Source organism: Onychomys torridus, chromosome 8, assembly GCF_903995425.1.
Source record: "Onychomys torridus chromosome 8, mOncTor1.1, whole genome shotgun sequence".
NCBI lineage: Eukaryota > Metazoa > Chordata > Mammalia > Rodentia > Cricetidae > Onychomys > Onychomys torridus.
Window position 1 is genome coordinate 41,393,713 of NC_050450.1, and position 25,601 is coordinate 41,419,313.

General features: G+C 43.1%; 1 protein-coding gene across 1 annotated transcript in view; it reads right to left on the reverse strand.

The window, feature by feature from the left end:
- The window catches only part of Hspa4 (heat shock protein family A (Hsp70) member 4), a 45,666-nt gene extending 20,445 nt beyond the window's left edge, over nucleotides 1-25,221 (reverse strand). The window contains exons 1-7 of the mRNA XM_036195832.1: nucleotides 24,789-25,221; nucleotides 15,291-15,348; nucleotides 11,466-11,606; nucleotides 8,663-8,785; nucleotides 5,841-5,940; nucleotides 5,436-5,569; nucleotides 2,535-2,779 (exon numbers count right to left, since the gene is read on the reverse strand). Of these exons, the coding sequence (XP_036051725.1) occupies nucleotides 2,535-2,779; nucleotides 5,436-5,569; nucleotides 5,841-5,940; nucleotides 8,663-8,785; nucleotides 11,466-11,606; nucleotides 15,291-15,348; nucleotides 24,789-24,895 (908 nt within the window). The 5' untranslated portion in view covers nucleotides 24,896-25,221. The remainder of the gene's footprint in view (nucleotides 1-2,534; nucleotides 2,780-5,435; nucleotides 5,570-5,840; nucleotides 5,941-8,662; nucleotides 8,786-11,465; nucleotides 11,607-15,290; nucleotides 15,349-24,788) is intronic.
- Nucleotides 25,222-25,601: the final 380 nt, after the last annotated feature.

Below are 25,601 nucleotides of genomic sequence, written 5' to 3' on the forward strand. Positions count from 1 at the left end.
CCCAGCACTGGGAAGGCAGAAACAGGTGAGTTTGAGGACAGCTAGGGCTGTTAGAGAAACCCTGTTTCGAAAAACCAAAAACAGCTTAATTTAAGGATGAAGGTATTAGATATAGCTCCTAAAAATGGCTTGCACACTCCCAAGAACATAATGCCAATACATACATGTTTTATGGTTTTTGTTAGGTTGTTTTTTTTTTTTCCCCAGACAGGGTTTCTCTGTGTAGCTTCAGTGCCTGTTCTGGAACTCACTCTGTAGACTAGGCTGGCCTCAAACTCAGAGATCCACCTGGCTCTGCCTCCCGAGTGCTGGGATTAAAGGTGTGCACCACCACTGACACCTGAATGTATGTTTGTTTGTTTGTTTGTTTTAAAAAAAGGGTTTTAAGAACTGCCACATGAGCAAACAAATTCCACTCCTAGGTGCACACTTCAAAAAACTGAAAAGATACTCAAGCATCTGCTCACAAATGCCCACCTCACACCACTCACACACAGTTATGGGTGGAAATATGTGAATGCACAGGAACTGGTAGATAAAGGGTCCATGATATAGCCACACAATCCAACACCATTTGCCAGAAGCAACAACAATGTACTGGTACACACTTCCTCATGAATGAGCCTCAAAAACCATCATGCAAAACACACACCCATGATTTCACAGTGAAGACAGGAAAGGCTGGGCATGGGGCACATGGTTTTAATCCCGGGCAGAAGCAGGAGGATCTCTTAGCTGAAGGTCAGCATGGTCTACATGTAGAGCTAAGTTCCAAGACAGTCAAGGTTACATAATAGATCCTCTCTCTCCAAAAAAAAAACCAAAAACAAAAAACCCAGAAACAAAACAAAAAAGGGCAAGACCACAAATTCTCTGCTTTCATAGCCAAAGCTGGAAGCAAAAAGCAGAGTGCAGTGTGGGGAGTATTAAACAGTTGTTGATCTGAGGATTGTTTCAATGAGAAATTAGTACTGCGTTGTGTTAGATTTCCATTGCTTTCAGTTCTCCAGAACAAGTGTTTGGCTAAACTGGGGGGGGGGGGGGGGGGGAGGCGGGCACACAGCCATACACATTCAGGACTCCACTGCTGTGATGTATATAGAGAACGCAGATGAAATTTGAACCAGAACCAAGAACTGTAGCACTGGCTGTCCTGAAACTCACTCTGTAGACCAGGCTGGCCTCAAACTCAGATCCTCTTGCCTCTGCCTTCCGAGTGCTGGGATCAAAGGTATGCACCACCCCCACCCCCAGGACTTTATCTTGCAGTAACTGTTTCCATTACATACAAGTGATGCTTCACAAAACTTCAGGTGCTAAATACCACTAACTGGTCCTTTAACTGCTTCATTGTTTGGTCTGTACATGCACTTTTTTTGTGTGAGATGGGATCTTACATGTCCCAGGCTGGCCTCAAACTCATTTGATGGTACACAATCAAGCAGCATGACTTAACACCTGGAGATATAGCCTCTTCTGGCCTCCACAGGAAAAGTATGTATGTGGTCCATAGACATGCAAGCAAAGCACCCATACACATAAAAATTAACATTTTAAAAACAGCATACAAGCAAATCGGATTCTAAACACACTCACCTACTTTTATAAACAGCATTTGACTAACAAATATCTGACACATACTGGCCTATCCTCTATCTCAGACCCCCTCTCTCACACACACAGATGCACACACATTCACATATTTGGGGGGGATAATGGAGGAAAGGCCCCACACTCTGTAAAGACAAGCAGGAGAAAAGTGTAAGCAAGAACAAACTTGGACACTGGTCAACAGTAAATACCATCTCAAATTTTTTAAGGGTCACTCAGGCTCACTTTCCCAAACAAGTCATCAGTCTTGCCTGAATTTTACCAATGGTTTTCACAGCCAAAAGAACATCTCCCTCCCTCAGCCAAGCAACATAATCAGGCAACAATAACACTGAGTGTTTCTGAAACAGCCTTAAATGTCAATTACCCAGAATTCTTGCAGTGTTGTACAAAAAAGGGCTACTGCCCTCAAATGATCCTGAACTACTCAAAAAGAACTATTTTTCATTTGTTCCTTAACTAAATTTATCCTATTTAAGCATAAAGCATGGTTCCACTAGTTTTCTGAAAACTAGTAATTTGTGTCTAATATGTACTTAACTAGTAACTTTCAAGAACACTTAAGTTACCAGAACTGTTACCAGAAAGTTACTAAACTTTTTATCCACTACTAGAACCACCAGATCTAACTTTTATATAAAAACTGGGTCCCAGATGACCTGCAATCTACTCCTCCCCCCCGCCCCCCACCCCCACCAAGACAGTGTTTCTCTGTAGCTTTGGAGGCTGTCCTGGACTAACTCTGTAGACCAGGCTGGCCTCGAACTCACAGAAATCCACCTGCCTCTGCCTCCCCAGTGCTGGGAGTAGTGGCACACGCCACTACTCCCCGGCGACCTGCAATTTTTAACACATTAAGCACCATGACTTCAATCATCAGTTAAGAAAAATGGAAGGTCACAATTAAGAATTAATATGGTTACCTATTCATAGTTCCGGACACATCAATATCATTCATAAAACATTCAATGCTCAAAGGGAGGTCTGAAGCATTTGCACTCATCAATTTCTTGAGTTTCTCACACTCTTGAGACAGTCGTAATAAAGCACGGACTTTAGATTTTATGTCTAGCTTGTATTTCTTTCCAAATTCTTCACAGAAGTGATTTACTAACACCTCATCAAATTTTCTGCCTCCCAGTGTTGTATCAAAAGCTGTCGCCAAAACCTTCAGGGGAAAAAAGATAACCCAACAGTTAGCCAATTTTAAAGTTTACAATGATATATACTCTATTTTTTAAGTGCCAGAAGTGTGTTTATCAAGGCTGAAAATAAGGCTGTAGCACATAATCCTTGTTAATATTACACCATGAAACAGGCAGACCTTTTATCACTGCCTAGCCAGTTGCCCTGACAATGTACTAAATAAAATAAATAATACATAGATAGATAGATAGATAGATAAGAAAGAAAGAAAGAAAGAAAGAAAGAAAGAAAGAAAGAAAGCTTTGAAAAGGGTATATGGCTCACCCCACTAATGCAAACCCCATCCAGAGGCTGAGACAAGATGACTGTCATTAAGCCTGTGAACTCCAGGCCAGTCTCAACTACAAGGTGAACAAAAAATACACTCTACTATGGCTCAGGGGGTAAGAGTAGTGACTGACCTGGGTTCAATTCCCAGCACTCACATGGCAGCTCACATCTGTCTATAACTCCAGTGTCATGGAACCTGACTGACATCCATGGCAAAACACCAATGCACATAAAATTAAAATAAAATATTTAAAAAAAAAAAAAACAACTCTCTACATTACACATTCTACGGAAGCTGCAGAAAGGAGAGACCATCTTCAGGCTACTAACTCCTACCATGGTGGAAACCACTGTACATCTCCACCACTCCCCACCAATCTGACTCAACAGGAGTTTCACAATCAAGGCCAAACACTTCTAGTCCCAAAACTACTAACAAACAGTGTCCAGCTAATCAGGTCACTGTCAGAAAGCTGCAGAAGTCTAAGCACAACCATGTTTCTATGTACCACACTTAAGTATGGCACAGCTGCACTGACAGATCTGTAGAAGAATTTTAAGTATTAGACCCAATGCAGATCCAGTCAGCAATGACAAGCCAAGAGACAACATTTTTGTGAGAGAACAAAACTGGTAAAACTTTTCTTTCTTTCTTTCTTTTTGTTTTTTTCAAGATAGGATTTCACTGTGTAGCTCTGGCTGCCCTGGAACTCTGTACACAATGCTGGCCTCAATTCAGAGATCAGCCTGCCTCTGCTTCCTGAGTGCTGGGATTAAAGGTGTGCACTACCACTGCCCGGCTAAAACGTAACCTCTTTAATGAACACTACATGTAACAAATTTTCTTAATAAATTTACTGAAAAATTGGACATAGATTTGAGTACGGTGACTCCAGATTTATTTTCTTCACTACAATGTAGGCGGAGGATGTAGCTCAGCAGAAGAGCACTTGCTAAGCAAACCTGGGGCCCTAGGTTCAATACTCAATCCAAGCTAAGATAAAGCCAGGGGTAAAGGTGCAAATCTACAATCCCAGAAATCTGGGCTGAGGCAGAACACTTGCCAAATTTGTGGCCAGCCTCAGCCAAAGTGAGACCTTGCCTCAAAATCTAATTTATTTTTTAAATATGAAAAGTGTCAGATTTTTAGAAATAATTCTATCAGTGGTTATGTTTTCATATTTTAATATTTATTTACGTATTTATTGGGGGAGCACATATGTATGGAGAGGGTAGTCTTCAAGACTCAGTGCTCTCCCACCCTGCGAGTGCTAGGAATTGAACTCTGGTCATCGAGCTTGGTAAGCAAGCAGGCCTCCTCTACTCACCATCTAACCAGCGCTCCTATCTCTGTTTTCTCACCACACAGTCCTGTCTGGCCTGAGAATTGCTTTGTAGACCAGACTTGTCTTAGTATGATACACCTCCCTTTGTTTCCCAAGGACTAGGATTACAGTCATAAGCCACCATGGCCAGCTTAAAAATCATATGAACATTGACAATTGTATCTGTCCCCTTATTTGGCTATATATACCTTCTAAATGTTTGGTAATTTAAAACAACTAGAATTCAGAGAAAGAAAAACAGAACCAAGTCTATTATTCAAAACACAGTACAATGAGCATACCCTCCAAAACTACCAAGTATTTTTTTCACATTAGTCCCTCCTACCACACCCATGGGACTGGGGGCACAAATTTAAACCTTGGCACCAAAACCTTGACACACAAACTCAAGTAACTAACCAGTCATGAGATAAAGTAACCTAGCCAGAGGGACAGCTAGCCTTCTACTTACTGTACAGCTCCTCAAAGGAACCAGACATTCATGCTGTGGTACTGCTTGCCTTTCAACAGTTCTGTCTACAGCAGAGCTTCAGAAACCTAGACGAGTGTAAGCATCATTCCAGTCTAGAGTCCTTTAGCATACAAAATCTGGTTTAACATCTTCTTTCTAGAACTCTTCAAATCTCAAGAGCACCTTCCACATCCTCTCAATCCCTCAACTTACCAAGAGAAGAGCTAAGGAAAATGCTCTGAAGAAGTCCACCAGGATGTGCTGCTTCCCACAGAGTACAAGTGGGAAAGCCATGACTAGAGAACTTAGGAACCTCAGCTCAAGGCGCATGCTCCTTACTCCACACTGCACCGACTCTAGGTACAACTTGTTTGGGCCCACAACCTCCACTCCCACTATAATATCTGCGTTCCAGCTCAGGTGGCTTCATGACAATCTTCCATTGATGACAAAAAAAAAGCTATAACTAATTGGTCACTCAAAAGTTTGTAACAGTTATATTCAATTAATTAATGTAACAGTAATTTCCAGTCCTCTGGAAAGATACTTACTTTCAGTTTTCCTCTATTAAATGCACACACAGAAACTTGATAGGCAGAATGTCCCATGTCTACAAAAACTACATTTCTTGGTTTCTCCTCTAAGGCAGGAAGATCTTGTTTATAGATTCCATATGCAAGGGCAACTACACAAGAAGAAGGAAAAGAAAGTTCAACATAGTATCTTCTAAATGCTAAAACTCATGTAAGCAATTACAGGTTTCTATCTCAGAAACCAGCTACACTGTGTACTGTGTTAGAGACAGAATCAAATTCTTTATAAGCACTGCATAATTTATTCATGTGGAACGTTAACATCACAGTGTTCAATGTTAAGCAGCTTCAATATTTAACAAGCCCAAGAGTAGGAGTTAACAACAGTCATCTGCAGCTGTTTCATTCATTAATGCCTCTTACCTGCAGTTGTTTCATTCATTAACCGCAGGCAATTGAGACCAGCAATCTGCGTGGCATCCATCACTGACCGGCGTTCTGCATCAGTATAGAAACAAGGAACCTACAACAGAAACCACTCTCTTTACAAAAGCCTGCAAAAAGTTGGTCCTTGCCTGGCATCTAGAAACTAGATTAATAAATAGTTCCCTCAGGCTAGTTGTGGAGGTGCATATCTGCAATCCCAGCACTTAGTTAGGAAGCTCTGAAGTCAAAATGTTTAAAGATAACCTGAGCTAAACAGACCCTGCCTCAAAAAAAATTTAAAAGTAAATTGATAGAATTTTTTCCCCTTTACCAATGAAAAATAGCTGACTGTACTAAACTACTTAAACAAAGTTTGTGCTGACTACCTGCTCTCCTGAAGTCCAGAATGATGTGCATGCTGGATAGGATACTTGTGGGTCCAGAACTATGTGCATGCTGGATAGTATACTTGTGGGACCAAACCCAAAATAACAGTGAACTTCTACACTCAGGTCACATTTTCTGGATGAAGAATGTGCCACACATGTTCTTACAGCTTATGCTGAAAGAATGAAGTGCACCTGTGCCTCATTTCTTCCACGAGCTGCTTCATCACCTTCTTCTGTCTACTGCAGGAGAATCCTCCCAGCACATCACTCAAACTCAGTGAGGTCTTAAAGACTTAAGCAAGACTCAGAAAAACATATTTAAAAACCCGACCCCCTCAAAACGGGGGGGGGGGGGGCATTTAGACATCCACTATTTCATATAAATGTCATTTCAGCATTACTCAAAGAAAGGGGCATTAGAAAAGAGGTCAAGTCTAGAAGACCAACGGAGGGTATAGTGGGTAGCCATCCCAGCATTGGCCTGGAAGTTCCAACCCCCATTGAGGCTTCGGTAATGTTCACACCCACAAGGCAGGGCTGAGGGAGGAAGCAGAAGACCCAGGATGGAGGAGAGGCTTCTCTTGGTTCCGGGACGCTGGACGCAGACCCAGGAGAGTTCTCCAGAGAACACCACCAAACTGCGCCATACCTTTCCCAGACCCTGCAACCTATCCCTTCATTTGTAAGTTACCCCACAAAATAAACCTCCCTTTTAACTACGTGGAGTTCACCACGTAGTTAAATTTCACCAATAGGAGAGTTTAGGAATGGTAGAAGAAACATGACACAGTAACCCACGCCTCAGTCACTAAGCCAGTGGTTCTCAACCTTCCTAATGCTGTGACCCTTTAATACAGTTCTTCATGCTGTGCTGAACCCAACCATAAAATGATTTTCACTGCTACTCTGTAACTAATTTTGCTACTGTTATGAACAATAATATAAATACCTGATATTTAGGGTATCTAATATAGGACCCCTGTGAAAGTCATTAGACCCCCTCAAAGGGGTCATGACCCACAGGTTGAAAAACCACTGCACTATAAGCAATCAAGCACTTCACCTGGGCTCCTGGCAGCCTTTCTATTCTTCCAATCCCCAAAACGTGAAACACAACTACTCTCCAATTTGCTGGATAACCAAGGAAGCTGCAGTGAAAAGGGCACCCAACAGCCCTACTTTGCCATAAAAAACCCCATGAAGACAAAATGGCCAAAGAGCTAAAACATCAACCAGTGTGGTGGACAGTTTTATGTCAACTTGATACAGGTAAAGTCATCTGAGAGAAGGGAGCCTCAACTAAGAAAATGCTTCCAGATGGTGGGAGCTGTTGGGAAGCCTGCACGGCATTTTCTTTATTAATGACTGATGGGGAAGGATCTAGTCCATTGTGGCTGGTGGTCCAGGGCTCTATAACAAAATAGGCAGTACAAGTCATGAGAAGCAAGCCAGTAAGCAGCACTTCTGTGGCCTCTGCAATCAGCTCCCATCTTCAGGTTCCTGCCCTGTTTTGAGTTCCTATCCTGATTTCCTTCAATGATCAAAAGTAATGTGGAAGCATAAGCCAAATAAGCCCTTTCCTCCAAGTTGCTTTTGATCACAGTGTTTCATCAAAGCAACAGTAATCTAACTAGGACAATGAGATAAAAGTGGCAGAATGAGGGCACTACATGGCAAAGACAATATGGATACCCACACTTTAACAGTCTCCAGACCTACCACACAATACATGAGACTACTACAAGTAGCCAGGCTCCCATCTAAACAAGGACACATAGAAGACAAGTGTTTTGAGTACTAGATACAAGGCAAGAGGGAAAAAAAAATGGAGGCAGACATTTACATCTAACATTCAACTCATTTAATAAAGTAGCTAGCTATCCTGTCCCTAGATACTACACTGGGTGCTGAAAAAAAAATCTAGGGAAAAGTGGGGTTTCAAATGAGGCTTGAAAGAGACAAGATTTAAATAGTTACAAAAGGCCCTAAAGTGGCTCAGATTGGGTGACTGAGTAGGGTGATGATGATCTCTGTCCTCTTAGCCAGGCAAGCTGGGCCATGCCTAGAATTCCAGCAGAGACAAGAGGCACAGGGAGGAGAATGGCAACCAAGTCCAAGACCAGCCTGGTGTACAAAGCAAACTCCCAGGCCAGCCCAGACCACACAGCCAGATCCTGTCTCAATAGAAAAGAAAAGAAAATGAAGCCTAGGTTTCTGGGCGTGGTGTTACTGCAATCCTAACACATGGGAGACACAAATCAGGAACATTTAGTTACTGGGGCAGCCTGGGCTACACAAGACCCTGGCTCAAAAATAGTAACTTCTCAAAATTATCACTACAACCTGACAAAGTAGTAATTTTTACTTGTAATTAACAGCTTTCTTCTCCCTGCTTAAGGCAGCTCCCTAAAACCACAGAGCCATACTCACTGAAACAACACAGTCTACCACAGGCTTCTTAAGAACACTTTCTGCTGTCTCCTTCAGTTTGGACAAAAGCATAGCAGTCACTTGCTCGGTGGTAAAATTCCGCTCTTCTTCCATATATGTAACCTGCAAGAAGACAAAGGGATCCAATTTTAGTCCCCTGTATGTCCTAATCATTGGAACAGTGCCTCAAGAGGAGACTGGAGAATGGTATCTTTACCAAGAGTATTACCTTCAAAGTTACTTTTGCTAACTTACTTTTCAAACCTGATACTTCATGAAAGACAACCACAACCTAAAGCAAACCCTGAGGCAATTATCTGAGCCAGAAGCAAATCATCCTGCCCTGCCATAAAGATTGCTTGCTGGTAGAATGTGCCTTGTCGGCTGGCATATCGGATGGTCTAGAGACTGTATAGTGAGTTGTAGTGGCATTTGTTCCACCCATGACCTTGGACTATTGGGCCTGAAGGAGACCGTGCTTAGTGCTTCTTGCTGTTGTACGTGACCTCTAAAAGGAACTGGAGAAGGGTCACAGGGTCATTTTTTTTTTTTTTAATCCTGGCATGACCAGTGCTGTAGGATGTCTTTCTGTATGCTGTGAGTATGTGTTGCTCTGATTGGTTGATAAATAAAGCTGTTTGGCAATAAGGTTAGGCAGGACATTCAAAGTGAAGAGAAGAAAGGGTAAGGGGAGATGCCAGCCTGCCACCCAAGGAGCAACAAGATGTCAGCAGACCAGTAAAGCCACGGTCACGTGGTAACATATAGATTAATAGAAATGGGTTGAGTTAAATTATACGAGCTAGCTAGCAAGAAGCCATGGCCATAGTTTATAGTTAATATGAAGCCTCTGAGTGATTATTTCATAAGTGGCTGCAGGACTGCAGAGCCAGGTAGGAAGAGGAAATTCCAGCTACAGTGAGTCTATGAATTATTCATCTCTCCAACTAGGACACAAGTGGTTTTGGGATCATTATGCTCCAAAACCTACATAGCCACAATAAATGCTTGCTAGGATAAAGAATAAATGTTGACCATGTCTCAGGAAACATTTCATGATAAAGCCCTGCCCTGGATAAAGTCTGCAACCCTTCAGAGAACAGCAAGGTGAACGAATGCTCAAGCATTGCAGGATAACCCTCCCACCCCCTCCTCTCCCACCTGAAGCTTAGCCCCACCCAGTAGTTAACATCCAAAACAGGCCCCCTCTCAACTTGGAGAGGCACTTGTCTGAGCAACCATAACCTCGCTTCCCTCCGATTCAGTGCAGCAGCTGACACTTGCTCACTTTACATCAAGGCAGAGACAGGGAGAGACCTCACTGAGCTCCTTTGTAACCTGCCTCACCTGCTGACTTTCTGCTTGGCTCTTGGTCAGTTCCCATGCTTTGTGTCTACATGAACCAGGTCCCCCAGGTCTTCTTCCTCCCTTCTCTGCCACATCTGTCCTGCTTCTTGACTTTAACAAGTCCCCCCTTCCTCACAAAACCTTTTCCCCTTTCCCTCTACTGCATTCCAGCCCATCCATCATTAAGTCATTCAAACTCTACTGAGATTACTGCCATAGGTACCTTACATAAGCCTAGTAATCATTTTTAAATTACATTTATTTATTTGGGAAGGGTGGGTACATGCCATAACATGTATAAGAGTCACACTCAGAGGACAACTTTCAGGATTTAGTTCATAAACACTGTCAGTCTTGATGACAGCACCTTTACCCACTGAACCACATGTTGATTCATTATTCTTGAAGAGAACCTTTCTCTCCTAATCTGAATTCTCTGCTACAGTGCCAGACCATACTGTTCTCACACTTCTCACTATGTGATGGATGTTTTGTCTGTTTTATGATTACTGGGATGGAATCTAGACCTCATAAATTGATCTACTATTGAGCTATACTCCCACCCCTTTGAGACTCAGTTAAGAATCTCATGATCAACTAGTGTGCTCTCAAATACCACACCTAGCTGAGGATGGTGGCTAACACCTGTAATCCCAGCACTCAAGAAGCCAAGGCAGGTGAATTCAAGGCTAACCTAGGCTACAAACAAAAACCTAACATCAAATACCAGCTCTAAAGCTCACTTGCCTAGATTCCTTTTACACTCTAACTGTAGGAGATGCAGGTCCGTTACCCAGCCCACCTCAACCTCTTAGTGTTGATAGTCACTACTGCTCCACAAGGATTCTTCTGTACGTGTCCAAAGACAAACATCAAATCCTCTCTTCCCTAATCACCCTGCAGCTTCAGCCCTACTCCCACGACTACAGCCAGCTACCCGGCGGCTAAAGACTTGAAAGTTATTCTCTGGCCTGCTCTTCCACAAGTCTTCTCTAACATCACCTTGGAAAGCAAGGTGAACATCATAAACCAAGTTAATATCACTGCCCTGGCCTCCAATGAAGAAAACACCACTATCAATAGCTCCCAAACCATCATAATCAAAGACCACCAGCTTTTATCAGCAAGAAATATTCTTAAACATTTTCATGAAAGGGTCTGGAGAGATAGCTCAGTGATTAAAGAGCATTGGATGTTCTTCCAGGACAGGAGTTCAATTCCCAGCACCCACACATCAGAGTTCAAAACTATCTGCAATTCCAGTCCCAAGGAATCCATCACCCTCTTTTGGACTCTGAGAGCACCAGGCACATTCACAGTGCAGGCAAAATGCTCATATATGTAAGATTAAAAATAAAGGTTTAAAAACAATGTTTCATTGTTACAGCTTTATCCAAAGGACACACCCTGGGGCTGATGAAATGCTGTCTCTTGACAGTTATCTACAAAACCTTACCTTTATGCCCGTTAATCCAGTGGGCAACTGTACAACATCATACGCAAGATTAGCTTTTTCTGCCTCCACAAATGGATCAGAGAATGCACGTCCATGAAATCTTTTAAAGCCTTGAACTGTGTTCTTGGCATTGGAAATAACCTAAAAGAGAGAATAGAATATAAAGACCATTCAGTTTTGAATTTTCAACAGCCTCAGATTAATTAGAATCCTTTTAATTCACAAAATTTCCTAGTACAGCCAGGCACAGTGGTATGTAACTGCAATCCCAACATCCAGGAGCGCAAGAACAACAACAAAAAGGAACAAAACAAACAACAAAAAACCCAACTCCAGGCCAACCAGGGCTACATAGTGAGATACTGTCTTCAGAGCAACAACACACATGCACACAAACACATGCACTTGCCAAAAGACTTCCAGGGTATGCTTTGCCTTGGTAGCCTAGCCTACTCTCATTCTCAAGAGGAATTTCCCAGGGAAGGAGAGAAGGCTTGGCGATGAGAGCACTGGATGCTTTTCCAAAGGACCCAGGTTCAACTGCCAGCACCCATACAGCAGCTCACAACTGTCTGTAACTCCAGTTGCAGGGAATCTGACATCTTTACATCAATGCACATAAAATAAATTTTAAAAAGAGTACTTTCCCTTTCTTAATAAACTGTCCTATATCCATTTCTAACCATGTATCCCTGGTAAAACTCTTTGCCCTGGAACACAAAACATGGCTATTTCACTAACCCATCTGTCTTTCTGTAACAATCTTATAAACGCTCAAATGCAAATGAGGTTGATAAGATGGGGGGGCGCCGAGCGATGGTGGCGCCACCATCACCCACCTTTATTTTGGGAGGCAGAGGCAGGCGGATCTCAGAGTTCAAGATCAACCTGGTCTACAGAGCTAGTTCCAGGGCTACTCAAAAGAAACCCTGTCTCAAAAAAACTAAAAAGATGTGGGGAAAAGGTATCCTTCTAAGTTTCAATTCCTTTAGACATTCAACTTTTCTAAATCAGGTAAAAGGAGAAAAAGGGACTTAAATGAGTCTCAAGAGGCAGGGCTAAAAAACATCTAGCATGTTTTTCCTCTTCATCAAGTCAGGCCACTGCACTTACTAAAATATTCCCTGTTCCTAAACTTTTAATATTTACAGAAAGTGACTATCAGTTTCTAATACTGCTCATAGTGTACACTTCATTCCTTCCAGAACAAATTCATTAATACTTTTTAATTCATAAATTCTCCTTAAACAACCTTATCATAGGGCTGGAGATCTAGGATTCTCTGAAATTCATGTGCACACGCAAACACAGCCCCAACAAATTTACCAGAGTACACATATAGGACAGATACTATTTGGAAGAGTATTGTAACAGGAGTCTTGTAACTATTCTTATAACAGGAAAGTGAAATTAAATGTTATGTCCAAGTACATAACATAAGTACTATAAAATATAAAGTATTATAAAATCGTAACACTTTTTAAGTGAAAAGATAATTATCTGTGTAGTATGAGCTCCCTTAGAGGAAAGAAACACTTAGATGCTTACAAAGAACAAAAGATTACTCATTTAAACAGTAACAGTGAGGTTGGGTACACAGGTCAGTAGAAGAGTGTGCATATGTCATGCACAAGGTCCTAGGTTTAATCCAAAGAAAAATAACAGTCGTTTCTCTACATAATGGTTGAACAGGTAACTTCCACATTCCCTATACGTTTTCTAGATCCATTTTCTAATTCCTCTAGAATAGACAGTAACTAACAGGGAACACTGGTGGACATTTTAAGTTCTGGAATAAATGTGTGCTTGTACTCACAGCACAAGATGCAAGGAGCCTGCACAGACAAGAAAAAGCTCTCTACACAACTTCTCTCCATCTAGGCCAAACCAGTAAGGCCTCCAAAGTGAGACCTGGCCTGAAACAGAAACTCAGTATATCGTCATCAACAATCAGCATAGAACCAAGCAGCTGGTTCTATATTCAGTAGGGAAAGCAAATTCCAAAAAACTCATTGATGTTTATAAAACAACCATCTGAGCCGGGCGTTGGTGGTGCACGCCTTTAATCCCAGCACTCGGGAGGCAGAGCCAATCGGATCTCTGTGAGTTTGAGGCCAGCCTGGGCTACCAAGTGAGTTCCAGGAAAGGCACAAAGATACACAGAGAAATCCTGTCTCAAAAAACCAAAAAACAACCATTTGAAAGTAAACATAAATTTGCTATCAAATGTCTCCAAAATTATTTAGAACACTCTACAAATAAGACTATGAAACATTCTACTTAAGTAAAAACCAACTAACAAAGCACCACTTTTGAGATAGGGTCTCTCATTTACCCCAGGCTGGCCTTAAACTTGCTATATAGCCAATGATAACCCTAAAGTGCTACTTCTCCTGCCTCCATGTACTGTCTGGTTTTATATCAATTTGACACAAGCTAGAGTCTTCAGGGAGGAAGGAGCCTCACTTGAAAAAAAATGCCTCCATAAGATCCAGGTGTAGGTCATTTTCTATATTACTGATCTATAGGGGATGAACCAGCCCACTGTAGGTGGTGCCATCCCTGGGCTGGTTGTCCTGAGTTCTTTAAGAAAGCATTCTGGCCGGGCGGTGGTGGCGCACACCTTTAATCCCAGAACTTGGGAGGCAGAGGCAGGCGGTTCTCTCAGTTCAAGGCTAGCCTGGTCTCCAAAGTGAGTTCCAGGAAAGAAATCCTGTCTCACAAAAAAAAAAAAAAAAAAAAAAGTCTCAACAAGCCATGTAGAATAAGCCAGTAAGCAGCATCCCTCCATGGCCTGTGTATCAGCTTCTGCCTCCAAGTTCCTGCCCTGCTTGAATGCCTGTCCTGACTTCTTTTGGCAAAGAACAACAATGTAGAAATGTAAGCCAAATAAAACATTTCCTCCATAATTTGATTTTTGGTCATGGTTTACAAAGATTCCACCACCCAAGTGCTGGGATTATAAAACAAACTACATCTGTTTTATGTAGTGCTAGGTAGGGAATGAACCCAGGCCTCAAGCACAATATCAACTGAGCTCCATCACCAGCCAAGAAACTCTTCTCTTTATTTTTGTGTACACATGAAGTCACTATCTTTCCACCTTACTTTCTGAGACACACTTAGAAACAAACACTAAGCCATCTCCCCAGCCCTATCAGTAGCATTTTAGGCTCACTTTAGGTTCTGCATGGTCCAAAAAGCTATTCATTCATTTGTTGCTCCAGACTGAACTGTAACAAGGACAAATATTCAACTCTTTAGCTCTACAGATACCTAAGACATTCAGGGTAACAGATTTTTGGGGCTTTTGTTGCTCTGGTTACTCAGAAACAAGCAAATATATCAAGATCCTGGATGAAAAAGAACATGGCAATCTTTAATATGCCCCTTCCAATCTAGTGTCCTTTCTTGTGGAACCTGATTAGCAATAACCTTAACCTTAAACATGATGAAGATGAAAGGCCCAGCAGAACAGACTTCAAAAGGCATTTCAAACACCGAAAGATAATAATCCTTTGCTTTTAAAAAGATCTGCTTAGATTGAGTGTGCTAGCACACAGCACATGGGAAGCTGAGGCAGGAAGAGTTTGAGTTCAAGGCCAGCCTCAGCTACAAATGGAGTTCTACGGGAACCTGGGACATACAGGAAGACCCTACCTCAAAAAGAAGAAAAAAAATAACCCAGGAAACGACAAATATTAGCAATTTACATCAAACATTACATGCAAATGTCATTTCCCACAAGTATTTGAAAAAAGAGCTCTAGTGCTGCGTGAAGAAAAGGATAAATCCAGAGAACTAAGGCATTTTAGGACACCATACCTGGCTCTTAGCTGCTGCTCCAACTGAACGATTCTTAGGCCCAAAAGAAACACAAGCCCTAGAAGACAAAACCAACACTTAAGAATCAGACTTTAATATAATACATCTGAAACCCCAGGCAATATTTCTAAGGATCAGCTAAAAGCCATGTGTTTCGCCGGGCAGTGGTGGCGCACACCTTTAATCCCAGCACTCGGGAGGCAGAGGCAGGTGGATCTTTGTGAGTTCGAGGCCAGCCTGGTCTACAAAGCAAGATCCAGGAAAGGCACAAAGCTACACAGAGAAACCCTGTCTCAGAGAGGGGGAAAAAAAAAAAAAAGCCATGTGTTTCTTGAATTTTTAAAATTAAAACATAATTATATCACTCCCCCCCTCCTTCCAATCCTTCCCATGTCCTCCCAAATCCTCTTAAACCTGTGGTCTTTTTAATTATTACTGTTTTACACACACACACACACACACACACACACACACACACACACACACAGACAACCTGCTGAGTCCTGATAGTGTTGCTGATATATGATTTCAAGTGTAGGCCATCTATTTTAACAGCACATGACATGTCTATGATTTTGGCATTTCTACTGCACAAAAACTGTCCATGAATTGGACTGAATCTTATTTAAAGGCTGGAGCACAGGTCTGATTTCATAACTCCATGTCTAAAATACTAAAGAGGTAGATGGGACAAGATCTATCACCCTAACCTTCCACATCTCATGTCCAAATTCCAATACAAAGCAATGTATTCCCATATCACTATCAATCAAAGTCTTATTTTTAAAACAGCTCAATTTCAAAATGAATGCAGTCTACAAAAACTTAAAAAACAACTTGGAGCTGGAGAGAGCTCAGTGGTTAAAAGCATTTCCTGTTCTTCCAGAGGACAGGAGTTCAATTCCCAGCACCCACACGAGGGTTCACAACCACCTATTAACTCTGTTGCCCTTTTCTGACCCCAGAAGATACCAGGTATACAAGTGATGCAGAGACATATGCAGACAAAACACTCGAACGCCTAAACAAAAAAAATAACCCTGTCCTACTCATGTCAACAAAAAAGAATTTACTTAGAACTAGCTTTCAGACTCAATAGGATACTGCCAAGAACTTCATCTCCACCTCTGAACACTTTTTCAAATCATTATACACATACTGGATTGAGCTACTTGCTTTTTTTAATATTTTTATTAATTACTTATGTGTATATGTGTAAGTCTGCATATTAGTGAGAACAGAGGGCATCAGATCCCCTAAAACTGGAATGACAGGCAGTTGTGAGCTGCCAGATATGGGTGCTGGGAATTTTAAGAACAGTATGTGCTCTTAACCACTGGGCCATCACTCCAACCCCCTTTGCTGCTTCTTTTAAACACCCAAAACAGAAACCTGCTTGAAAGCTTCAAAGAAAACACTCCTATTTATGCTTAAAAAGTAGGCTGCTAAGAAGCTGATGCTTCTGCTATCTAGACTTCTGTTTTGTAACCTAACACCCCTAGAACCAGGTCATACTCTCTTTATGCTCATGTATCACTTCCCTTTCCAGTAACTGGTTTTCTCTTCTTCCTACTTTGGTAACAGTGACTTTACTGACTGCTTGCTTTGTGTATTATATCATATGCCCTTAGAAGTACCCTATCTTCTACCATTTATCAGAGAGAAAAAGAGTGAAATAATCATTAGTAAGTTGATTCATCTAGGGTCTGAAAGTGATGAACTCAGAACTCTAGATCATGTCTCTGGAATTCACACTCCAGCTTTAACCTTATTTATCAAACACACTTATATCCTCTAATTCAGCAGAGTATTAAGAGCCCTGGAGGGGCCACCAAGCATGACAACCAGGACCCACAAGACAGAAGAGAAGTGATAGCCACAAGATGTCCTCTGACCCCTATACGCACACCATGGTATTTGCGCACGCACACACGAACACGAGAGAAAACACACACACACACACACACACACACACACACACACACACACATTAAAAATTCGGGCTGGGCGGTGGTGGCACACGTCTTTAATCCCAGCATTCAGGAGGCAGAGCCAGGAAAGGCGCGAAGCTACACAGAGAAACCCAGTCTCGAAAAACCAAAAAATTCAGGAGGGGGAGTTTTCTCAGGGTAGCCTCGGCTATCCTGGAATTCACTCTGTAGACCAGGCTGGCCTCAAACTCAAGAGATCCACCTGCCTCTACCTCCCTCTGCTAGGATTGAAGGCGTGCACCAACACCCAGCCGTATTAAAACTTGTAAGTTACATTTAATAGGGAAAGAGGGAAGTTATTTTTTTTTTCCCTTTAGAGGGGCCCGCCACCCAGCTCCTAAATAAATCACATATGGAGGCTTATTTTAAATTATAAATGCCCAGCCTTAGCTTGGCTTGTTTGTTGCCCGTTTTTCTTAATGTTAAATTAACCTGTCTTTTGCGTCTGGACTTTTACCTTTCTCTATTTTTGTATGCCTTTCTTTTTTACTCCATCGCTGGTTGTGTAGCTGGGTGGCTGGCCCAATGTTCTCCTCGCTCATCTCTCTCTCTCTATTACTTCTTTCTGGCTGCCAGCCTCGCCTACACTTTCTACTGGCCGTTTAGCTCTTTACTAGACCATTAGGTTTTAGACAGCACAGTTAACACAGCTTCACAGAGTTAAACAAATGGAACAAAAACAAAAGTAACACACCTTAAAATAACATTCCCCAACAGGAGGCTGGAGAGAATGCTAGGCCTCTCTGAGTTTCAGCGACTAAGAACCCTGTAAGCCCTTCTTCTAAAGGTGCAGGCCTCTATGCACTATACTGTCCTGTACACAAACTGAGAGCTCATGAACTTCTCTCTGAATCAGGTCTTTGCTTAGGCCTAGATAGAAGCAGTACCTTTAAAAAAAAAAAAAAAAAAGTGACAAGCTCAAAAATAGCTACTAGTGACCAAAAAGCTAATCACAGGCCACACTGCCCTTTAAAAAAAACAAAAAACAAAAAACAGCCCACACAATCTTACCCCAGTAATCAATCACACTCCACTCCGAAAAGGTTGCCTCGTCTAACCCTTGGCAAACTTCCATCTTTCTACAAATGTCCAGATCAGATTTCTGAGCTACAAGACCACAGTGCCAACATAAGACAATGTTATTCACCTTCCCTGTTTTCCAGTAGCCCTTTGTTCAAACCTTAAGTCACAAGGGTGGGGGAAGAAAGTGTGACCATATTATATACCAGCATGAAACTGTCAAAGAATAAATTAGCTGAGGATGCAGCTCATTGGTAAAGACTCAACCAGAAACCTGAGGTCACAGGAGGAGGTCCTGGGTTCAAGTTATGGTGGGAGGGAGAAAGACCAGTAATCATTTAATTGAAGGATGCATTGGCAATCCTTTTTGTTTTGTTTTGTTTTTTGGTTTTTTTTTGTTTTTGTTTTTGTTTTTTTTTTTTTCGAGACAGGGTTTCTCAGTAGCTTTGGAGCCTGTCCTGGACTAGCTCTGTAGACCAGGCTGGCAACAATCTCAGAGATCTACCTGCCTCTGCCCCCTGAGTGCTGGGATTACAGGCGTGTGCCACCACCACCCAGCAGCACTGGCAATTCTTTAAACACATATAGGCAGCATTAGTCTCAGTAGGTTATGGGAGGTGGGAGTGAAGTTGCTGGCCTCAAGAGATCCTCCTGCTTCTGCCTCCGGAATGCTGGGATCAAAGGTGTGTGCCTCCCCCGCCGCCACACCATATAACTGTTCACTCAGTAACTCTGAAGTAGTATGGTCCCTATTACCCTCCAAACAAAACCAACTGCCCACAAACATATCCCACATTCCTGCAAATGGAACTAAGGCCTCTGGTATTACAAGCCAAGCCCTACAACTATTCATAGTGACCCCAATACAATCCCTATAAAGCCTCCGCTCCGCAATCTTCCCTCTTTACTAAAAGACTTTTGCCACATGCAATATACTGGCCCTTCAGATATCCCCTGCTTAGTAAAACTGTCCCAATCCACTTTATAATCCCAAGTCGAATAAATTCATCGTTTTGACCTCTTAACTTAGTCTACTTGGCTTAAGTTCTACATAATGAGAAACTCAATTTTGATTTTTAATCTAGTTGCTTCCTACTCTGAAAGACTGTTTTACAACCTGTAAGTCACAATTTACTTTTGAGTGAATTGAGTGAATCTAAAGTCAACGGAGTTAAGGTCATTAACTGCAGCTTGAACACTAGCATGTACTGTCATGCACACACAAGCAGGCACACACACTTGTATATGCATAAAAATACAAAAAGCTTACTATCAACTGTGACATGCCTACAATGTCTTAATGCAAAGCCTCACAAGCCAGGCACGGAAGCACCCACCTTTAATTCTAGTGCTCAGGAAGCAGGGGCAAGTAGATGTCTGTGAGTTCAAGGCCAGCAAGGTGTAAGTCACAACAAATCGTGACTTACCATCGGGTTATAGGCACATGCTTTCCAACAATGCAGCCTCTAGCCACAGGAGACTTTGAATTTTACTTATTTAACGTTAAATAATATGTAAAACTCAGTTCTTCAGGCCCACATTTCAACAATTCAATGACTAAATATGGCCTGTGGCTACTGTTCTGAACAATTCAATACAGAACACTTTGGTTAACATGAAATGCTTTTTTTTAAATTAACTTTTATTTTATTTATGTGAGTGTTTTGCCTGAACATACATATGTGCATCATCAGTGTCCAGAAGTCAGCATTGGATCCCTGCAATATTAATCTATACATTAATTTTCTTTAGTAGGTTGTTTCTTTTAAAATCTACATCTCCCTTAATAGTACTAAGGTTAACATATATCTCCAAGAGCAAAGAATGCCTTTCACAGAGGATAAAAGGTCAGCTAGTAAATGAGCTTGCTACCAAACCTGAGTTCAAACCCTGGGAACCACACGGTAGAAGAAAATTGATCCCACATTTCACATGCTTGCTATAGCACACACACACACACAAACTGTATAAATAAATACAAGTTCCAGTAGTTTTGAGCGGTTAGGGGTTTTATTGTTGTTTCAGACAAGTCTCACTATGTAGCTCTGGCTGGCTTGTAACTATCAACCAGGCTAGTCTCAAACTTGGTCCATCTGCTGCTGTCCCCCAAGTGCTAAGTGTATGCCACCAAGCCAACAATGCAATTGTTTTAGTATTTTTTCCTTTATTTTTTTGGTTGAGACAGGGTTTCTTGTATCCCTGGCTGTCCTGGACTTCACTCTGTAGACCAGCCTGGCCTTGAACTGAGATCTGCCTGCCTCTACTTCCCAGGTGCTAACATTAAAGGCCACTACTACCCAGCACCATTTTGTAATTTTTAAAAATGCCTTTCACAGCTAGAGTCATTCAATCTTTTATATATACATATATGTGTGTATATAAATACATAAATAAAATAAATAAATTTAAGAAATCGGACGCATAATGAGAACAGTTCTTAAAAAGCACTTCACTAAGCCAGGCAGCGGTGTTGCACGCCTTTAATCCCAGCACTCGGGAGGCAGAGCCAGGCGGATCTCTGATTTCAAGGCCAGCCTGGTCTACAGAGATCCAGGACAGGCACCAAAACTACACAGGGAAACCCTGTCTCGAAAAGAAAAAAAAAAAAAAAAAAAAAAAAGACACTTAATCATAATTCTGTAAATGAAAATCTCATTCAAGACAAGTTCTTATAAACAGCTAAATAAAATGCAAGCCCAGAATTCAAAATCAGGGCTATGAGACTCCAGACAGCAAGCATGCACCCTTATTTTATATTCAAGGGTGTTCTGCTTACACATTTGTCTGTGCAACTCCACTACACCAAGTCAACCCGTCATTACAGGAAACTAATTCACATTTAAGAGCAGGACCCTCTGTTCTAAACTGAAACTCCTACAAAAACAAAAACAAAGAAAAAAAGAAAGACAAGCCAGACATACTAGGGAATACCTATAATCCCTGTGCTCAGCAGTGGAAGCTGTAAAACCAAAAATTTAATTCGTGGCTACATACACAGTTCAATACCTGGAAGACACTGTGGCAGAAAGAACTAACTCCTCCAAGTTGTCCTCTAACCTCCACATGCGTGCCAAAGCATGTGTGCTCACACTACATGCACAATACTAGTGTTTAAAAAAAAAAAATTTAAATGTAAAACCTCAGATTTACTCAAGAGCCGTTCATTTCCCCCATTGCTATCACAAGGAGAGAGCAAATACTATAGCAACTTTTGGGGTACTGACCTCTTTCTTTTCCAATATTCATTTCCCCCATTGCTATCACAAGGAGAGAGCAAATACTATAGCAACTTTTGGGGTACTGACCTCTTTCTTTTCCAATACTCATTCTCAGTCTCACAAAACCAATCTCATTTTTGCTTTTAGGGTTTTTGTTTTGTTTTGTTGTTCTTTTGCTTTGTTTGGAGACAGGGTCTCTCTGTGTAGCTGTGGCCATCCTGGAACTTGCTCTGTAGGCCAGACTAACCTCAAACTCAGAGATCCTCCTGCCTCTGCCTAGGCCACCACAACAGGCTGCCAATCACGTTTTTAAAAGCTGGATCACACTGGGCGGTGGTGTGTAATCCCAGCACTCGGGAGGCACAGGAAGGCGGATCTCTGTGAGTTCGAGGCCAGCCTGGTCTACAAAGCGAGTTCCAGGACAGGCTCCAAAGCTACAGAGAAACCCTGTCTCGAAAAACCAAAAAAAAAAAAAAAAAAAAAAAAAAAAAAAAAAGCTGGATCACTTTACATTGCACCAACATGAAAAAGTGTAAGAATCCCTTAAGCCTTGCCTCAAGATGAGCCATCATCCCCTCAATCTGTCAAGTTCTACTTACTTCCGGTCTTCCCATTTGCTCCTCAAGCCCATCATGGCCTCCATGTAAACCCTACCCACCTGCCAGGTCACAAATTACATTCTGAGAGCACGCCCTAACTCTAGCCCACAACCAGCTCTCTATTACACTCTCACCTTCGACTGTACTCTTCCACCTTGTTCTTCACCAGATAGTAATAGTATGCCCTTGTTGAGCATGTGGCTTTTTCCATTACCATGCCTATGATGGCAAGACTGGGCATTCTGTTGTTCATCACAGAACCTCTGCAACAGCCCAAATCCATTCTTCCACAACCTGGAGCTTTCTGCTCCCATTGGTAAGGCAAACCTCCACCATAGAAATCCGTTCATCAAATACACAGCATAGAGTACTTAAATGAAGCCAAGCATAGTGGTGCACACCATAATTCCAGCACTCATGAGTCTCACATTCTGTAGTTCTTTCAAAGCCAGCCTAAGAAACACTGAGGCCTCAAAATAGAAATTACAGCTGAGTGTGGTGGTGCACACCTTTAATCCTAATACTCAGGAGGCAGAGGAAGGTAGATTTCTGTGAGTTTGAGGCCAATCTGGTCCACATAGTGAGTTCCAGGACAGCCAGAGCTATGTAGATAGACCTCATCTAAAAAGAAATTCCTTGTGTGGCTATGAAGGAAAACACCTGGGAAACTAAGGTAAAGGCAGGATTTCGGTGCTACCTTGACACAATCACATGGTCTATCTAATCACCTATTCGGTCTATGCAAATTTAATTGCCATCAGGAAAACAACTCAAGTTTCAAGTAATTCATGACAAAACTTCTGCCACAGCTGCTGTCTAGAGGTAACAGGTTAAGGCAATCTGAAGGAAAAACAGGAGCACTACTTCCCAAGCCTCAGGCTCCTCGGGTCATGTCTCTCCTTCTCCCGCTAAATTATAATCAATTCTAGGCAGGTGAGGACCAAGAAGCCAGATTCTTCAGCCTGTGAAAATTTCCTTGGGAAGATGACTTTTAGAGATAAAAGTGAGAACCCAGAGGAAGCATTATCTAATAAGAAATTAATGCTAAAATGCCTAGAAGCAAATATTTAACTTTTCAAAAAGCAGTGCATGATATACTTCTGTAGAAAATACAGATCAGAATACCTAGTTTAAAAATGGCAAATAGGGTCAGGCAGTGGTGGTGCACACCTTTAATCCCTGCACTCAGCACTCTGGGAGGCAGAGGAAGGCAAATCTCCAGGCCATCTTGTCTATATAGTGAGTTCCAGGACAACCAGAGCTACACAGAGAAACCCTGTCTCAAAAAACAAACAAAAATGACAAATGGAAAATGGATATTGACAGGCAATGGGGGGAGGTGAGCAAAATGTTGAAAAATGATTTTTGATAATGGTCCTAGAGCTTTGTAGAACTTAAAAAATGAGGACTGGGCGGCTTAGTTGCTAGAGTGCTTGTTTAGAATGCCTGAAGCCCTGGATTCAATTCCCAGCTGTGCATAAACCCGGTGTTATGTTACATACCTGTACACTTGGGGAGGTAGAGGTAGGAGGATCAAGAGCTCAAAGTCCTTTTCAGATACAGTGATCTCAGGACAGCCTGGCCTACAAGAAACCTACCACAGAAGACTGGTTTAAAACTCGAGATGGAATAATGAACCGGAACTGTGAACCCAGAAATAACAGAGCTTCTTCAAGTTTATCTAAGTGGAATTCAGATTTTAAAAGTTCTACTTTTAACACACCTGTAATCCCATATATTGGAAGACAGAGACAGGATTAGCGAATTTGAAGTCATCCTGGGCTACGTGGGTAGAATTTGTCCTTTAAGGGAAAAAAAAAAAACTACACATACTGAAAAGGTAGGCTTCCTTTTACTTCAACCAAAAAAAAAAAAAAAAAAAAAAAGTCCTGTTATGAGTCATCTTTTTTGGAGATTTGTCTACACTGGTCCCATAACTTCGTGTAAGTTCTAGAAGTCAAAGTGAGCCCTTGAGTCATGCATTAACAATTGTGGCCAGCATCCGACTGGAATTCATTAGCATGGAAAAGTGCAATGCTAAGGACGAGGTGAGCGGACTGGGCAAAGAATGACCCAACATAACTCAATATCCAGACACGATTTGGGAGAGGGGGTTGAGACGCCATTAAGAAAAGCATCAATTTTATTAAATCTCTGATTAAGTACACTGACCACCCCAGTGGCGAACTGCCGGGAACAGGGGCCTGAGCACTGGGTGCTCAGACTCCACATCTTCCGGGCGCCACCCCGCCCCCACTCACGTGGGCCTCAGGCCGCTTCCCAGTCTAGAGGCCACCACCGACTCAAGTTAACTTTTATTAAACGCTTTCTGTGTGCAGAGTTCCCACCTCGGTTGGGTTCAACAAAGCTCAGCAAGCCCTGGGCCCTAGCTTCAGGTCCACCCCACCCCGCGCCCAAAAAGAAAGGAGGGAAGGGCGCTCCATCCTACGGTCTCAGGCCTGCCTTCCCTTTCAGTTCCTACTCGTGCCCTCCGCCGATCAGAGTACCGGCTCAAAGCCTTCGTTTGGCCCGCGGGAAAGGCCTCGCGCCGGGCGCAGGCCCAGACTCCGAAGCAGGTGGCAGCCTCGGGCGACCCGGCAATCGGCAGGGGTCTCCTGCGGACCCTCAACTGGAAAACGAGGCGACCCCGCCGGGCAGGCCCACACTTACGGCGTGCAGCGGTCGCTATACTCATTAGCGATCGTCTCGATGCCGCCGGCGCGGGCCACAGCCACATAGCAGCTCTGAAAGCCCAGGTCTATGCCCACCACCGACATGGCGCCGGCTACTGCTCGGGCTCGGGCCCAGGGCCGGCCGCCGACACTGCACACGGACCCCGGCGGGGTTGGCGCGTGGAAAGGGCGAGCCGCGTGGGCTGACGGGGCACGGCGGACGGGCGGGCGAAGCCGGGCGGGCGGCCGTCCACGAGGGTGCTTGGGTCCTTGAGGAAGGCGAGCCTCCGCCGCTCAGGCCGGCTCCGGCTCCGCGGCAGCAGAGGAGGCGCCGGTAGCGGGGGCGGAGAAGCTCTCGAAGGCTCTCGTTGCGACAGGAGCAGGGCTGCAGCGCGAGAACTGCGCAGGAACGGAATGTTCTCGCGAGACCCCCAGCTCCGACGACTTTCCTCCTGAGGCTCCGCCCCCGGAGACGTAGGGATTGCGTCACGTCCTGGCACAGGAAACTGGGGAGGAAGTGAGAGGACCAAAGCGGTCTGACGCCAGGTTGCCGGCTGAGCCTGCGCAGAGAAGCCCCCGCAGCCGGGGTGAGCTGTAGAGCGCCTACCTTCCAGAAGTAGGCGAGCGGGAGTGAGACAATGCTTCGGAGGGCCGCGTGGGGCCCACTTCCGCTGCATCTCGCCCGCGCGGTGGAACTTCCGGCGGTGGCTTCGCGGGCCCTCCGCGGTTTTTATGAGACCTCGCAGGGAACGCGAGCTAATCCTCCATGTAGTGTTTCCGATGAGCCTTACGTGAAGCTCAGTAAGTGTGA